The following is a 19,156-nucleotide window of genomic DNA, read 5'->3' on the forward strand; positions in this document are numbered from 1 at the left end:
GCCATGGTCAAACAAAGAAGTTGAGTGTACTTGCTCAGCATCATATCAAGAGGTTGTCTTTGGGAAATAGACGTATGAGTGCTGCCAGCATTGCTGCAGAGGTTGAAGGGGTGGGGGGTCAGCCTGTCAGTGCTCAGACCATACACTGCACACCGCATGGCTGTCGTCACAAAAGGAAGTCTCTTCTAAAGATGATGCACAAGAAAGCCATTTACAGTACAGTACAGTTTTGACAAGCAGACTAAGGACATAGATTACTGGAACCATGTCCTGTGGTCTGATGAGACCAAGGCAAAGATGGTGTCAAGCGTGTGTCGCCAGAACCAGGTGAGGAGTACAAAGACGAGTGTGTCTTGCCTACAGTCAAGCATGGTGGTGGGAGTGTCATGGTCTGGGGCTGCATGAGAGCTGCCGGCTGTACACTCACTACTTTACTTTGTAGCAAAGTGTAATTTCTTCAGTATTGTCACATGAAAAGATATAATAAAATATTTACAAAAATGTGAGGGGTGTACTCACTTTTGTGAGATACTGTGTATATCTATATATATATATATATATATATATATATATATATATATATATATATATATATATATATATATATATATATATCCCATTCATTGAAGTAGCATGGACTGGGCAATATGCCTTATCTCCCATGCATCCGGTCCCCACTGCTGCGGTGGTGTGCGGGCACAGTCCGCTGATAAAAAGTACTGAATGCAGTGCGTGGCCAACAATTGAACCTAATGAGATGTCTTCCCTGTGCTGAGCTTGGGTGGATCGCACTACACACCAGCCCTAAGCAAATGTTTTCATTCAGAGTAGAAGGAGCCAAACTAAAGATTATTATATCTACAGTATTTAGATATATTTACTGAACCTGAGCAATTACTCCCTGGAATACCTACACAGTATAACTAGTTGTAAATCTGTGTTAGGCCGGGTTCACACTGCTCCGACATTGAAGTCGGACAACTTACGATCCCAATGACTTCATGTCCGACTTTCATGCTACTTCAATGAATGGGATCTGAATTTGTTCCGACCATACCAGGCCCTTTAAGTCTGGTATGAATCTTGAGGGGGGAACCCCACAGCAAAATGTAAATTAAAAAAATGTTGTGGGGTCCCCCCCAAAATCCATACCAGACCCTGAGCATGCAGCCTGGCAGGTCAGAATGGGGGGAGGGACGAGCGAGCGCCCCCTTGTGACGTCACTGCCCGGGGCATGATGAAGTGGTGTCGTCACAAGGGGTAGGGTCTCTGGATGATTACACCGGACGGCCACACCCATGGCTATTTAGGAACTGGCTGAGAACTGAGCTGACACAACTGCAAGAGCTAGCGTCGGGAGAAGACATCAAAAGAGGGCTTCCAGATTCCCATAAGCCCCCTACCCGCAGAACCCCACAACCACTGCCCAGGGTTGTCGGGAAGAGGCCCTTGTCCCCATCAACATGGGGACAAGGCATTTGGGGTGTGGGGAACAGAGTATGGATTATGGGGGGGACCCTACACGTTTTTTTCCCTTTCAAGATACATACCAGACTCAAAGAGCCTGGTATTTAATTGGGGGGTAACACCCACGCAGTTTTTTTTTTTTTTTTAAACTTTGGCATGGGGTTTCTCTTCAAGATCCTCAGGGCACAAGTCGCATGCCACAAGTCAGATCAGTTAGGCTGATGATCTGACTTTGATCTGCTTCAATGATATTGAATGGGCTAAAAACGGACCAAAGTCAGACCAAAGTAGTGCAGGAACCTTTTTCAAAGTAGGACCAGTTAAGACGACTCTCATAGGAAACCTTCACATGCGACATGTGCTCTCAAAGTCAGAGTGTATGTTGCACCAGTGTGAACCGGGCCTTATGGTACAAAGTGGCCACTGATCATCCGACTTTGTTCAGGTGTTTGGCATAGCTCCTAATTATCCCTCATTTGGAGGAACTGTCCCTCTTTTGAGACCAAATCGATCAGTCTCTTGTGCAGCCTCAGTTGTTCCTCTTTTAGGTCTGATGTGTACATCTCTATACAAATGTATGTTATTAAATATTTTATCTAGTCTCTATATTACTAAATTTGTCAGTTTGAAAAACCAAAATATAAGAAAAGTAGAGATAAAAAAAAGCACTTGTATGATTTAGCCAATCATTTTCTGCATATTAGATCTTTGTGGTCCGTGTACCTGGAACTGTGGTAGGGACATGTCCTTTCCCTACCATACTGTTTGCTAAAAGATGTCAGTCTTTATCAGTTCAGAAAGTTGGAGGGGAGGGGGGGGGGTATAGTCTGGGAATACATCAAGCTATACAAAAAGCTAAGCATTCATTTGGTTTTATATCATCATAAGACTCACAGAACTTGCAATTAATCAGTAGGCTGCTAACCCGTCATTTTCTGCATGTTCATTTTTTACAAGCTGAAAAATGCCGGCAGATATGTCTGACTTGATTTGTGCCACCATCTGGCACCACCTTCTGCAGACAAAGGCATATATTTAAGGTGATTAAAATTGCATATGGCTTTAAAAACTGGCATAGAAGGGAGATGGTTTCTGGTACTCTGTCAGCTCTGTATAGCGTGAGCTTTCTGCTGTGACCTACATGGCAGCACTAGCAGTAACTGAGTCGTAATGCACTGAGACCCTGTAATTATAGGCCAAAATGACTCAAGGTATGATGACCTTGCAGAGAGAAGTCCGCTTCAGGTTGATTTTAGCAACTCTGACATCAAGGAGTGAAATTTTAAAGAAAAAAATGACAAAAAAACATAGAAACATAGAAACATAGAATGTGTCGGCAGATAAGAACCATTTGGCCCATCTAGTCTGCCCAATATATCTGAATCCTATGAATAGTCCCTGGCCCTATCTTATATGAAGGATAGCCTTATGCCTATCCCATGCATGCTTAAACTCCTTCACTGTATTTGCAGCTACCACTTCTGCAGGAAGGTTATTCCATGCATCCACTACTCTCTCAGTAAAGTAATACTTCCTCATATTACTTTTAAACCTTTGCCCCTCTAATTTAAAACTGTGTCCTCTTGTGGTAGTTTTTCTTCTTTTAAATATGCTCTCCTCCTTTACCGAGTTGATTCCCTTTATGTATTTAAAAGTTTCTATCATATCCCCTCTGTCTCTTCTTTCTTCCAAGCTATACATGTTAAGGTCCTTTAACCTTTCCTGGTAAGTTTTTTCCTGCAATCCATGTACTAGTTTAGTAGCTCTTCTCTGAACTCTCTCTAGAGTATCTATATCCTTCTGGAGATATGGCCTCCAGTACTGCGCACAATACTCCAAGTGAGGTCTCACCAGTGTTCTGTACAGCGGCATAAGCACTTCTCTCTTTCTACTGCTTATACCTCTCCCTATACATCCAAGCATTCTGCTGGCATTTCGTGCTGCTCTATTACATTGTCTTCCCACCTTTAAGTCTTCTGAAATAATTACTCCTAAATCCCTTTCCTCAGATACTGAGGTCAGGACTGTGTCAAATATTCTATATTCTGCCCTTGGGTTTTTACGTCCCAGGTGCATTATCTTGCACTTATCCACATTAAATTTCAGTTGCCAGAGTTCTGACCATTTTTCTAGTTTTCCTAAATCCTTTTCCATTTGGCGTTTCCCTCCAGGAACATCAACCCTGTTACATATCTTTGTGTCATCAGCAAAAAGACAAACCTTACCATCGAGGCCTTTTGCAATATCACTTATGAAGATATTAAACAAAATTGGTCCCAGTACAGATCCCTGAGGTACCCCACTGGTAACATGACCTTGTTCTGAATGTTCTCCATTGACTACAACCCTCTGTTGTCTGTCACTCAGCCACTGCCTAATCCACTCAACAATATGGGAGTCCATGCTCAATGACTGCAGTTTATTGATAAGTCTTCTATGTGGGACAGTGTCAAAAGCCTTACTAAAATCTAGATATGCAATGTCTACTGCACCTCCACCGTCTATTATTTTAGTCACCCAGTCAAAAAAGTCTATAAGATTTGTTTGACATGATCTCCCTGAAGTAAACCCATGTTGTTTTTCATCTTGCAATCCATGGGATTTAAGATGTTCCACAATCCTATCCTTTAATAGGGTTTCCATTAATTTGCCTACTATTGATGTCAGACTCACTGGTCTATAGTTGCTCGATTCCTCCCTACTACCTTTCTTGTGAATGGGCACGACATTTGCCAATTTCCAATCTTCCGGGACGACTCCTGTTGCTAATGATTGGTTAATTAAATCTGTTAATGGTTTTGCCAGCTCACCACTAAGCTCTTTTAATAATTTTGGGTGTATCTCATCAGGACCCTGTGACTTATTTGTCTTCACTTTAGACAGCAATCTTAGAACGTCTTCCTCTGTAAAGACACATGCATCAAACGATTCATTAGTCATCCTTTCAAGTGGAGGTCCTTCTCCTTCTTTTTCTTCTGTAAAAACTGAACAGAAGTATTCATTAAGGCAGTCGGCTAGCCCTTTATTCTCTTCTACATACCTTCCGTCCTTTGTTTTTAATTTAGTTATTCCTTGTTTTAATTTCCTTTTTTCATTTATATATCTGAAGAATGTCTTATCCCCCTTTTTCATAGACTGAGCTAGTTTTTCTTCTGCCTGCGCTTTAGAAGTTCTTATAACTTGCTTGGCCTCTTTCTGCCTAATCTTGTAGATTTCCTTATCTTCATTGCTCTGGGTTTTTTTATAATTACAAAATGCTAGCTTTTTATTTTTAATGATTTGGGCCACTTCTGCTGAGTACCACAGTGGTCTCTTCCTTTTTTTGCTTTTACTGACAAGTCTAATGCACTTTTCTGTTGCCTTCAATAATGCACCTTTTAAGTAGTCCCATTTCTCCTGGACTCCATGTAATCCGTTCCAGTCTGATAAGGACTCATTTATGACTAATTTCATTTTTGAAAAGTCTGTTTTTCTAAAATCTAAAACTTTTGTTTTTGTGTGGTGTGACTCTTTCACAGTTCTTATATTAAACCACACTGACTGGTGATCACTGGATCCCAAGGTTTCGCCTACAATGACATCATATACCGAATCCCCATTTGTGAATACCAGATCCAAAATGGCCTCCCTCCGGGTTGGCTCCTCAACCACTTGTTGCAGAGACAACCCCAGTAGGGAATTTAGAATATCTGTACTCCTGGTAGAACTTGCTATTTTGGTTTTCCAGTTTATATCTGGAAGATTGAAATCTCCCATAATGATAACTTCTCCTTTCATTGTCATTTTAGCTATTTCTTCAACTAGTAGATCATCTAGTTCTTTAACTTGACCAGGTGGTCTATATATCACACCTACACGAGTTACTGCATGATTAGCAAACTGCAACGTAACCCAAACTGACTCTATGTTGGCCTCACCAACTTGTATTAGGTTAGATTTAATGCTATCTTTCACATACAGGGCCACTCCTCCTCCTTTCTTGCCTTCTCTGTCTCTTCTGTATAAAGAGTACCCTGGTATGGTTATGTCCCAGTCATTTCTTTCATTAAACCATGTCTCCGTAACAGCCACTAAATCTACATTCTCAGATGCCATAATTGACCCAAGTTCATTGATTTTTTTACCTAAACTGCGAGCATTTGTAGACAGGACTCTGAGCTTATCATTTCTTAACCTCTGTGCTTCTGACCTGTTCTGGCATTGTTTCGGGGGGCAATTGGACTCTTGTAATTCCACTCTTTTGCCCCCCCTTCCTAGTTTAAATACTCTTTAGCAAATTCTTGGAGTTGTTCACTAAGTACATTTGTTCCTTTGAGAGAAAGATGCAAACCATCTTTTTTGTACAGTTCCTTTCTATTCCAAGTAGAGCTATCATGAGAAACAAAGCCAAATCCTTGCTCTTGACACCATTTACTAAGCCATATGTTGAACTCCTTTATGCGCCTCTGCCTATCATTCTGAACATTATGCACAGGCAGAACTTCAGAAAATGAAATGGTGGATGCAAAATCCTGTACGTCATTTCCAAGTGTGATAAAAGATTTTTTCACCTCTGACACTTCATTGCAAGCCAGGTCATTTGTCCCTAGATGGACAAGAACATCCACGTCCCCTTCCTGCTTTGCTTGCTTAACAATATTAATAATACGTCTTCTATCTCGTCTAGCAGTAGCACCAGGGAGACATCTCACAAAACCATTTTCTTTAAGCTCCACACTTCTTATGATTGAATCACCCAGCAACAGCTGCTTCCTTTGAGACTTCACTTTATCTTTTTTGTCCTTGGCTGCAGTCTTGCATACATTAGACATAGGAGTCGATGGTTTCTCACCCTCTGTGCTTGAGTCCATATCCATGTTGTCCTTACATTCTGAGAGTGCTGCAAATGAATTTTGGAGAACCACCGACTGTGGGACATATCTTCTATCGACCACTCTAAGTCTTCCTGAACCTACAGTAACCCATCTGCCATTTCTGGGGGTCCTCTGTGGCAGTGGCATTGCAGCAGTCCCAGCTGGGGTTTGTTTAACAGATAATTTAAATATCTCTGATTTCAAAAATGCAATTTCCTGCTGCAGTAAGGAGAATTGTCTACAGATCTGACAGCATCCGAATCTCCAAAGAGTGGAACATGAAATAAATGCAAAACAATTCCTGCACTGAACCAAGTCTGCCATTTTAAAGAGGAGAGAAAAAAAAAGAAAAGAAGAAAATTTGTAAATTTAAGTCAAACAAATCTTACCTTTTTTTTTTTTTTCCCACCTTCCAGCCTACCTCCTGACTATCTCCTGCAATATCTCATTCACTGTACTTAAAATGTTGTACTTGCAATGGTGTACTTGCAGCTAATGAATTAGACCAGCTAATGAGTATTTCTCTATATATACACACTCCTTCACAGCTCCTCCCCCAGCAAAAATTGTAACACCTTAATGGGCTAGTCTCATTAGCAAATGCACAATAGCAGACACCTGACCAAATTCCTTTCCTCTTCTCAAGCAATGGTCAGCAAAAGAAACACAGATGAGTTGGTTGCAAACTCCAAGCCAATTTCTTTCAGTATCTCTTCAGTCTCCTGCAATATCTCATTCACTGTACTTAAAATGTTGTACTTGCAATGGTGTACTTGCAGCTAATGAATTAGACCAGCTAATGAGTATTTCTCTATATATACACACTCCTTCACAGCTCCTCCCCCAGCAAAAATTGTAACACCTTAATGGGCTAGTCTCATTAGCAAATGCACAATAGCAGACACCTGACCAAATTCCTTTCCTCTTCTCAAGCAATGGTCAGCAAAAGAAACACAGATGAGTTGGTTGCAAACTCCAAGCCAATTTCTTTCAGTATCTCTTCAGTCTCCTGCAATATCTCATTCACTGTACTTAAAATGTTGTACTTGCAATGGTGTACTTGCAGCTAATGAATTAGACCAGCTAATGAGTATTTCTCTATATATACACACTCCTTCACAGCTCCTCCCCCAGCAAAAATTGTAACACCTTAATGGGCTAGTCTCATTAGCAAATGCACAATAGCAGACACCTGACCAAATTCCTTTCCTCTTCTCAAGCAATGGTCAGCAAAAGAAACACAGATGAGTTGGTTGCAAACTCCAAGCCAATTTCTTTCAGTATCTCTTCAGTCTCCTGCAATATCTCATTCACTGTACTTAAAATGTTGTACTTGCAATGGTGTACTTGCAGCTAATGAATTAGACCAGCTAATGAGTATTTCTCTATATATACACACTCCTTCACAGCTCCTCCCCCAGCAAAAATTGTAACACCTTAATGGGCTAGTCTCATTAGCAAATGCACAATAGCAGACACCTGACCAAATTCCTTTCCTCTTCTCAAGCAATGGTCAGCAAAAGAAACACAGATGAGTTGGTTGCAAACTCCAAGCCAATTTCTTTCAGTATCTCTTCAGTCTCCTGCAATATCTCATTCACTGTACTTAAAATGTTGTACTTGCAATGGTGTACTTGCAGCTAATGAATTAGACCAGCTAATGAGTATTTCTCTATATATACACACTCCTTCACAGCTCCTCCCCCAGCAAAAATTGTAACACCTTAATGGGCTAGTCTCATTAGCAAATGCACAATAGCAGACACCTGACCAAATTCCTTTCCTCTTCTCAAGCAATGGTCAGCAAAAGAAACACAGATGAGTTGGTTGCAAACTCCAAGCCAATTTCTTTCAGTATCTCTTCAGTCTCCTGCAATATCTCATTCACTGTACTTAAAATGTTGTACTTGCAATGGTGTACTTGCAGCTAATGAATTAGACCAGCTAATGAGTATTTCTCTATATATACACACTCCTTCACAGCTCCTCCCCCAGCAAAAATTGTAACACCTTAATGGGCTAGTCTCATTAGCAAATGCACAATAGCAGACACCTGACCAAATTCCTTTCCTCTTCTCAAGCAATGGTCAGCAAAAGAAACACAGATGAGTTGGTTGCAAACTCCAAGCCAATTTCTTTCAGTATCTCTTCAGTCTCCTGCAATATCTCATTCACTGTACTTAAAATGTTGTACTTGCAATGGTGTACTTGCAGCTAATGAATTAGACCAGCTAATGAGTATTTCTCTATATATACACACTCCTTCACAGCTCCTCCCCCAGCAAAAATTGTAACACCTTAATGGGCTAGTCTCATTAGCAAATGCACAATAGCAGACACCTGACCAAATTCCTTTCCTCTTCTCAAGCAATGGTCAGCAAAAGAAACACAGATGAGTTGGTTGCAAACTCCAAGCCAATTTCTTTCAGTATCTCTTCAGTCTCCTGCAATATCTCATTCACTGTACTTAAAATGTTGTACTTGCAATGGTGTACTTGCAGCTAATGAATTAGACCAGCTAATGAGTATTTCTCTATATATACACACTCCTTCACAGCTCCTCCCCCAGCAAAAATTGTAACACCTTAATGGGCTAGTCTCATTAGCAAATGCACAATAGCAGACACCTGACCAAATTCCTTTCCTCTTCTCAAGCAATGGTCAGCAAAAGAAACACAGATGAGTTGGTTGCAAACTCCAAGCCAATTTCTTTCAGTATCTCTTCAGTCTCCTGCAATATCTCATTCACTGTACTTAAAATGTTGTACTTGCAATGGTGTACTTGCAGCTAATGAATTAGACCAGCTAATGAGTATTTCTCTATATATACACACTCCTTCACAGCTCCTCCCCCAGCAAAAATTGTAACACCTTAATGGGCTAGTCTCATTAGCAAATGCACAATAGCAGACACCTGACCAAATTCCTTTCCTCTTCTCAAGCAATGGTCAGCAAAAGAAACACAGATGAGTTGGTTGCAAACTCCAAGCCAATTTCTTTCAGTATCTCTTCAGTCTCCTGCAATATCTCATTCACTGTACTTAAAATGTTGTACTTGCAATGGTGTACTTGCAGCTAATGAATTAGACCAGCTAATGAGTATTTCTCTATATATACACACTCCTTCACAGCTCCTCCCCCAGCAAAAATTGTAACACCTTAATGGGCTAGTCTCATTAGCAAATGCACAATAGCAGACACCTGACCAAATTCCTTTCCTCTTCTCAAGCAATGGTCAGCAAAAGAAACACAGATGAGTTGGTTGCAAACTCCAAGCCAATTTCTTTCAGTATCTCTTCAGTCTCCTGCAATATCTCATTCACTGTACTTAAAATGTTGTACTTGCAATGGTGTACTTGCAGCTAATGAATTAGACCAGCTAATGAGTATTTCTCTATATATACACACTCCTTCACAGCTCCTCCCCCAGCAAAAATTGTAACACCTTAATGGGCTAGTCTCATTAGCAAATGCACAATAGCAGACACCTGACCAAATTCCTTTCCTCTTCTCAAGCAATGGTCAGCAAAAGAAACACAGATGAGTTGGTTGCAAACTCCAAGCCAATTTCTTTCAGTATCTCTTCAGTCTCCTGCAATATCTCATTCACTGTACTTAAAATGTTGTACTTGCAATGGTGTACTTGCAGCTAATGAATTAGACCAGCTAATGAGTATTTCTCTATATATACACACTCCTTCACAGCTCCTCCCCCAGCAAAAATTGTAACACCTTAATGGGCTAGTCTCATTAGCAAATGCACAATAGCAGACACCTGACCAAATTCCTTTCCTCTTCTCAAGCAATGGTCAGCAAAAGAAACACAGATGAGTTGGTTGCAAACTCCAAGCCAATTTCTTTCAGTATCTCTTCAGTCTCCTGCAATATCTCATTCACTGTACTTAAAATGTTGTACTTGCAATGGTGTACTTGCAGCTAATGAATTAGACCAGCTAATGAGTATTTCTCTATATATACACACTCCTTCACAGCTCCTCCCCCAGCAAAAATTGTAACACCTTAATGGGCTAGTCTCATTAGCAAATGCACAATAGCAGACACCTGACCAAATTCCTTTCCTCTTCTCAAGCAATGGTCAGCAAAAGAAACACAGATGAGTTGGTTGCAAACTCCAAGCCAATTTCTTTCAGTATCTCTTCAGTCTCCTGCAATATCTCATTCACTGTACTTAAAATGTTGTACTTGCAATGGTGTACTTGCAGCTAATGAATTAGACCAGCTAATGAGTATTTCTCTATATATACACACTCCTTCACAGCTCCTCCCCCAGCAAAAATTGTAACACCTTAATGGGCTAGTCTCATTAGCAAATGCACAATAGCAGACACCTGACCAAATTCCTTTCCTCTTCTCAAGCAATGGTCAGCAAAAGAAACACAGATGAGTTGGTTGCAAACTCCAAGCCAATTTCTTTCAGTATCTCTTCAGTCTCCTGCAATATCTCATTCACTGTACTTAAAATGTTGTACTTGCAATGGTGTACTTGCAGCTAATGAATTAGACCAGCTAATGAGTATTTCTCTATATATACACACTCCTTCACAGCTCCTCCCCCAGCAAAAATTGTAACACCTTAATGGGCTAGTCTCATTAGCAAATGCACAATAGCAGACACCTGACCAAATTCCTTTCCTCTTCTCAAGCAATGGTCAGCAAAAGAAACACAGATGAGTTGGTTGCAAACTCCAAGCCAATTTCTTTCAGTATCTCTTCAGTCTCCTGCAATATCTCATTCACTGTACTTAAAATGTTGTACTTGCAATGGTGTACTTGCAGCTAATGAATTAGACCAGCTAATGAGTATTTCTCTATATATACACACTCCTTCACAGCTCCTCCCCCAGCAAAAATTGTAACACCTTAATGGGCTAGTCTCATTAGCAAATGCACAATAGCAGACACCTGACCAAATTCCTTTCCTCTTCTCAAGCAATGGTCAGCAAAAGAAACACAGATGAGTTGGTTGCAAACTCCAAGCCAATTTCTTTCAGTATCTCTTCAGTCTCCTGCAATATCTCATTCACTGTACTTAAAATGTTGTACTTGCAATGGTGTACTTGCAGCTAATGAATTAGACCAGCTAATGAGTATTTCTCTATATATACACACTCCTTCACAGCTCCTCCCCCAGCAAAAATTGTAACACCTTAATGGGCTAGTCTCATTAGCAAATGCACAATAGCAGACACCTGACCAAATTCCTTTCCTCTTCTCAAGCAATGGTCAGCAAAAGAAACACAGATGAGTTGGTTGCAAACTCCAAGCCAATTTCTTTCAGTATCTCTTCAGTCTCCTGCAATATCTCATTCACTGTACTTAAAATGTTGTACTTGCAATGGTGTACTTGCAGCTAATGAATTAGACCAGCTAATGAGTATTTCTCTATATATACACACTCCTTCACAGCTCCTCCCCCAGCAAAAATTGTAACACCTTAATGGGCTAGTCTCATTAGCAAATGCACAATAGCAGACACCTGACCAAATTCCTTTCCTCTTCTCAAGCAATGGTCAGCAAAAGAAACACAGATGAGTTGGTTGCAAACTCCAAGCCAATTTCTTTCAGTATCTCTTCAGTCTCCTGCAATATCTCATTCACTGTACTTAAAATGTTGTACTTGCAATGGTGTACTTGCAGCTAATGAATTAGACCAGCTAATGAGTATTTCTCTATATATACACACTCCTTCACAGCTCCTCCCCCAGCAAAAATTGTAACACCTTAATGGGCTAGTCTCATTAGCAAATGCACAATAGCAGACACCTGACCAAATTCCTTTCCTCTTCTCAAGCAATGGTCAGCAAAAGAAACACAGATGAGTTGGTTGCAAACTCCAAGCCAATTTCTTTCAGTATCTCTTCAGTCTCCTGCAATATCTCATTCACTGTACTTAAAATGTTGTACTTGCAATGGTGTACTTGCAGCTAATGAATTAGACCAGCTAATGAGTATTTCTCTATATATACACACTCCTTCACAGCTCCTCCCCCAGCAAAAATTGTAACACCTTAATGGGCTAGTCTCATTAGCAAATGCACAATAGCAGACACCTGACCAAATTCCTTTCCTCTTCTCAAGCAATGGTCAGCAAAAGAAACACAGATGAGTTGGTTGCAAACTCCAAGCCAATTTCTTTCAGTATCTCTTCAGTCTCCTGCAATATCTCATTCACTGTACTTAAAATGTTGTACTTGCAATGGTGTACTTGCAGCTAATGAATTAGACCAGCTAATGAGTATTTCTCTATATATACACACTCCTTCACAGCTCCTCCCCCAGCAAAAATTGTAACACCTTAATGGGCTAGTCTCATTAGCAAATGCACAATAGCAGACACCTGACCAAATTCCTTTCCTCTTCTCAAGCAATGGTCAGCAAAAGAAACACAGATGAGTTGGTTGCAAACTCCAAGCCAATTTCTTTCAGTATCTCTTCAGTCTCCTGCAATATCTCATTCACTGTACTTAAAATGTTGTACTTGCAATGGTGTACTTGCAGCTAATGAATGAAGTTAATGAAAAGTACAGTTCAGTCAAACACAAACATTTAGTGAAAATACTGTAGGTGGAAATACCATAGATAGGAGTCACGAGCTAATGAGGAACCTCTCTGTCGCTCTTTAAAGGAACAAAGTGTGTTGATTGCCTGTGATGCCATGTATGGGTTTTGCTGTTGGACTTTGGTTTGGCTCTTCTGGAGTAACTACTAAAAGCAATGTCAACTGGTGTTGCTGATCCTGGTGAGACCTTGATTGTGGCAAAATCACCAATATTAAATGATCTCCCATTGTTAGGGCTCATTTACACTTGCTTCAAATTCAACACACCTTAAAGCACCTACTGCTTCAACATTCATTTTTTATGTGTTTTTGATGCTTCAGTGATGCTTCAATGATGCTTTTTTGAAGCTTTATTGAAGCTTGGCAAATGCCCTGTGTTTGTTGATTTTCTGTTTTGTTTAAGGCCCCTTTCACACAGGCGGACCGTTCAGATCCGCCTGTCCATTTTTTTGGCGGATCTGAACGGTCCCCCCATACATCTCTATGGGGGATCGGATGTCAGCGGAGACATGTCCGCTGACACCCGATCCGATCCGTCAAATCTGGACGGATGGAAACCGTATTTTCCATCCATCCAACGGATCGGATGATTTCCCCCATAGAGATGCATGGGGAACTGACAGCTGTGTCTCCGCACACAGCGCGGAGACACAGCTGTCATCCTCCTGCTCAGCGGGGGATCGGCGGCTCGATCCCCCGCTGAGAAAAACGGAATCCGTCCGACGGACGGATAGTGTGAAAGGGGCCTTAAAGGGGCCCAGTAAAATCCAAGCTCAATAGTGTTCCCCCGGTCAGCAGATCCCCAGCTCATTAATACCCTCATTCAGCAGATCCCCAGCTCATTAGTACCCCCATTCAGCAGATCCCCAGCTTATTAGTACCCTTGTTCAGCAGATCACCTGCTCAGTAGTACTCCCAGCTCAGCTGATGCCCCACTCAGTAGTAACCCCCAGCTCTGCTGATACCCTGTTCAGTAGTAGCTCCCAGCTCTGCTGATACCCTGTTCAGTAGTAGCCCCCAGCTCTGCTGATACCCTGTTCAGTAGTAACCCCCAGCTCTGCTGATACCCTGTTCAGTAGTAGCCTCCAGCTCTGCTGATATCTCTACTTAGTATTAGCCCCCTGCTCTGCTGATCCTCTGGTTTGCATTTCCTCCTCTCTCTCCTCTGCTGCTCAGTACTCTCCGGTCCCTGCTCACCTTCTGCTATAGCGCTGCACGCCACGTGTGCCACCTGCTCCACTCTGGTCCGGACCCGCTCACCTTCCTGCGGCTCCATGCTGCACACCAGATGTGATCTCTGCACCAGACACTCCCAGAATATGATCCGGAAGTGACTGCCGATGATGTCTTTCTGTTGTCATACAATATCCCAAACACTCTAAAATCAAAACCATTGCACAGAGCAGGTAAGTATAAAGTGTATTATTTTTAAAAAACATGTGAGCCTTTACAATAACTTCAAAGGGTAACTCCACTTTAGAAGGAAAAAAAGCAAATAAAGAAAAAATAATATAGCGTATACAATTGCGACACAAGTCATACTGTCATTGAATGTTATTAAAAATGACCTTTCCTTTTCAATCTTCAGCCCCTGTAATTTTCTGAAAATACAATGCAATATGGCTACCTGGAGTTGTTCTGTACACAGAATGTGTACTGACCACACCCCAGAAACATAATTTTCTGCTTCTGTGATTGGCTCACAGATTTTCCCAGAAGTCTGCCTAAGATACAAGTCATATTTTAGGCATCCCCTGCAACAAAAATTTTATTTTTGGTGAGATACTTTCAATAGGAACATGTCTAAAGGGATGAAGACCCAGCAGATTCCCTCATTAGTGCTCTTCAGCTGCACAGCTGATTGATCATTATGAAACCACTCCCATTAGACCCACTGTGCACAGAGGCACAGAGGAACAAACGGGGATTTCTTCAGAATAAAAAAAGGTAGGAATCTGCAACAAAGGTTGTTATAATCCTTGCAATATACAGAGATCACCCAGAGGGGAATGTTTTTCCTCAAAAGTGGGGTTACACTTTAAAGTAAGCCCATTCCAAGCAGGGGAAGTATTTCTGCTGCTGGTAAGTGGTTAGAGTGAAACAAGCAATTCATGGATCAGGTCCATTCACTTACCAACCTTGCTTGCATCTGATCCCAGTCTGGGAACTTGAACAGCTGCCAGGAAGCAGAGACACATCATTATTGCTGGAGCTTTGATGTTATCACTCGGAGAGGTAATCAATGTTCTCTGCAGGATTGAACTTTATAGTTTTAGAACATCATCTGCCATAGTTTTTGAAACTCAAACAAGTTCTATTCAAACACTACATAAAGATTTGTCTAGACCCTGCAGTTCTTGTCTTTGTGTGTATTTCTTTATTTTTATATAGACAATGACTAATTAAAGGGGGAACTTAGTTCATTCCAATAATAAAGCAGAATATAAAATGAGGAACCCGTTTGAAAAATACATTTCTATTTTCTTTTAATACAGAAGCAACTAGTATACCATATGTGCCCGTCTCTACTCATTACAGCAACAGTGAATGACAGCAACGCCAGCACAGAGCAAATTAGAAAAATGCCTTATTGTATCATGGAACATTGAATTTTTTCTGCTGGTTTACATATATTTCTAGCTACAAGTAGTTTAAGCTGAAATCAGGGCAAACAGCTAAATATACATATGGCTGCCAAAAGTTTTGTATTTCTGTGCGTCCATTCCTGACACTCAACCACTTCACCCCCGGAAGGTTTTGCCCCCTTAATGACCAGGCCATTTTTTTGCGATTCGGCACTGCTTTATTTTAACGGACAATTGCGTGGTTGTGTGACACTATACCTAAATAAAATTGATGTCCTTTTTTTCCCACAAATAGAGCTTTCTTTTGATGGTATTTGATCTCCTGTGCGATTTTTTTTTTTTTTTGCACGATAAAAAAAAAAAAAGCAACAATTCTGAAAAAAAAACAATATTTTTCACATTCTGCTATATAACATTCCCAATAAAGAAATGTAAAAATCTAATTTTTTTCATAATTTTAGGCCAATTTGTATTCTACAACATATTTTTGGAAAAAAAAATCCCAAAAAGCGTAGTTTGGTCTACAAACTAGGGAAAGATTTATGTCCTTTTTATTTTTTTTAATTTTTTTACTAGTAATGGTGGTGATCTGCGATTTTTAGCGGGACTGCGACATTACGGCCGGACAGATTGGGCCCCTAACTGACCTTTTTGACACTTTTGGGGGGACCAGTGACATTACTACAGTAATCAGTGCTAAAAATATGCACTGTTACTGTAATAATGACACTGTCAGGAAAGGCGTTAACCCAGGGGCAATCAAAGGTTTAAGTGTGAGCCTAGGGGGTGTTTTCTAACTGTATAGGGGAGGGATTTGTGGAATTAACACAGAGACCTGTGATCCTAAATAGGCGCTCTGTGTTTGTTCCAGAGAGAACAACGGTCTGCTGTGTTTACAACAGCAGACCGTCATTGTCTCTCCACGGGGAGCGATTGCGGATGCCTGGGCGGCAATAGCAGCCGCAGGCCCTGTGGATTAGCTTCTCCGCTGCCTAATGGGGGAATGCTCGCACCCCCAGGAGCGCCCTCGCGAACGGACGTACCTCTATGTCGGTTCCCGCAGCCGAGGCAGCCTGCCGCAGTATGTCTGTGGCGGGCGGTCGGCAAGTGGTTAAACTGCTCTTCCACAAAGTAGAGGCCTGCCTGGCAGGCGAGGGTGGACCTGACCTATCCCTGCTGCAGTTTCACTTTCATATATGGGTTTCCTTCCAATCCTCACCCTGTGACTGGACAGCTCTCTATTGCCCTGCTCTCTCCTCCTGTTAGCATTCCTCTTTTACTTTGTCAAACCCGCTTGGCTCTTTGAGCTGCTTCTTCTTTTCAATTTCTGAGCTCTGCTATACAGGAATGGCGAGAGGTTGATAGCAAGTCAATTAAAGGTACTTACACTGTTTGCATTTAAAAAATGCATTTGATGATGTACTAACAATCAAAAAGCTGCATTCATTTGTGCTTTTTATATCTGTCTCGAGTTTAGCATTTGATAAAGTATACAAAAATCACACTTGTATGTGCCAAACCTTTCAAAGGATTTTTAATTCTGTTCAGCTTGTATGCAGGTTGCCTACGGTCAGGGCTGAAACCTCGGGGCCCCATACAAAAAACCTGACACGGGGTCCCATACAGCTAATGTTTCAGTTATGTATGAACACAGTGAGTGATCGGTACCAATCACGCATTGCATTCATTCAGGAAAGGAAGGGGCTGGTAAATATGACATATATACTACTGATTTACCGATTATCGGCAAAGCCGATATATCGAGGGCCGATCTGCACTTTCCCCGATATATCGGAATTGGCCACCAAGGTGACCGATATTGCCTCTGTTTCGGGAAAGTGCTTGTACCGGAGTGATGCCTGCAGCTAGAGGCATTACCCTGGCACCGGCGTCCATATAGCCAACGGTCGGCTGTCTTGTAATGACAACCGATGCGGCTGAGAAGCCGCTCAGCTGTCATTACAAGGAACGGGAGGGGATGTCCGCGGCCTGCATGGCTGCCGAAGACCCGATCAAAGCTGCATTCGGCTCTGATCGGGTCTCCATGTAAAAACCCGGAAGTGAGGTCATGACATCACTTCCGGGTACTTGGCGCCAGATTCAAAAAAATTACAGCATTCAAAACAGCTAAACTTGGTGTTTTGAATGCTTTTAAGTGCAGAGGAGGGGTTTGGGGTCTTTTAGACCCCCAGATCCCTCCACACGAGTACCTGTCAAGTGATAAAAAAAAAAAAATGTTTTAAATGTACGAAAATATCGGCCAATATCGGCCGATACCGATATGCCATGGCCAAAATATCGGTATCGGCAATGAAAAAAACAATATCGGTCGATCACTAATATAAGCCTTCCCCCATTCTCAATCTTGAAGGATCCTATTGTGTGCTTGCATGTGCCAGCAGAAAGAAGAGGAGGGAAGCCAGCAGCACTGCAGAGCTAAAGGGGGCATCCAGAGGGGACTGGGCAGCAGGGGGAAACGTATGGTGCACGAAGGGAGGGTGATCTGTGTGGCGGGAGGGGGTATTACTGGAGACAATGACTGTCTATGCGGGGGCGGAGTCAAGGTTTGCCAATTTTCAATTTTCTAGAGGTGGAGCATAACCTGACAGTCCAAAATAACTCTGTGTCCTGTGATGTACACCAATAAGGCAAGTCAAAAATCCCAGTTTTAGTGGAGTTAGGAAGGGTTAGATTGTCTTGTCTCTGTTTTTATTGTCCTGTGTCACAGGGACAGGAAACAAAGAAATATGCAAATAATGGGGTCACAGGCTAATGAAAAATAATTTGTTTTACTCTTCCAAACACTATCCAAAACTAACTTTACGAAAACTATTGTCTGAGGTTAGGCTTTAAACTTCTATCTGGCTTCTAGGATTGAGAAGCTGGTGGACGGGGCCCGGGACCCCAGTGAGTTTCTGGAATGGCAGCGGCAAATGCGGGAGAAGGACCTGGAACATCAGTTGGCTGAGATTGAGTGCCGGCGGCTGGAAGGGAAGCTGAGCCGAGAGGAAGCTGTTCTGGCCCGGCAGAACCTCATCCAGGAGAATAAGAAGAAGGCCGTGATGAAGAAAGAGGAGGTGAGGTGCTGAAGAAGGTGGATTTGTGAAACCACTACTTCTGTGTTTGTGAATTAAAGCTGAGCTCCGAGGAAATTTCACAACTACCCTTGCAATAGGGCACCCTTGCACTGCAAAAGTTAAATGCTAATTTTTGCCTATGTTACCATTTAAAAACATTTTTACTTACCTTATCCCTTGTTCAGGGAGGATTCCTACACTCTGTGTGGTCAGTCCCCAGAAGCTTATTCCCTTTGGTGAACATAGCGGAATCCTTGAAATAATTTTCTGGGCTCTGGTACCTCTTATTCATAGATCTACAGCTTACAATACATTAGTGTGATAGTTACTAGGAGGAATACTCCTTACATTTGTGGTCATTGGGAACAAACCCCTTACAAATTGCTAAAACGATAGTGTGAACTTGTCTGAAAGGCAGACGTTCATTGCTCAAGGAACCCCCAGCAATCTCTGGAGGAACCCTAGGGTTTTATGGAACCTTGCAGGGGAGGCTGGGCCAGGGGGCTGGGGGGCAATTGCTGCACTACTTCTGCCACAGACATGCCTAAAGGGTTCCTGGTGTAGAGAAGTAAAAAGTCCCTGCCACTGACCTAC

General features: G+C 41.8%; 1 protein-coding gene across 1 annotated transcript in view; it reads left to right on the plus strand.

Annotated features, from left to right (window-relative positions):
- CFAP99 (cilia and flagella associated protein 99) overlaps positions 1-19,156 on the plus strand; it is a 142,156-nt gene that overhangs the window by 68,491 nt on the left and 54,509 nt on the right. The window contains exon 10 of the mRNA XM_082244009.1: positions 18,358-18,562. Within this exon, the coding sequence (XP_082100135.1) occupies positions 18,358-18,562 (205 nt within the window). The remainder of the gene's footprint in view (positions 1-18,357; positions 18,563-19,156) is intronic.

This window comes from Pelophylax lessonae (genome assembly GCF_965119305.1).
Source record: "Pelophylax lessonae genome assembly, chromosome: 1".
Lineage (NCBI taxonomy): Eukaryota > Metazoa > Chordata > Amphibia > Anura > Ranidae > Pelophylax > Pelophylax lessonae.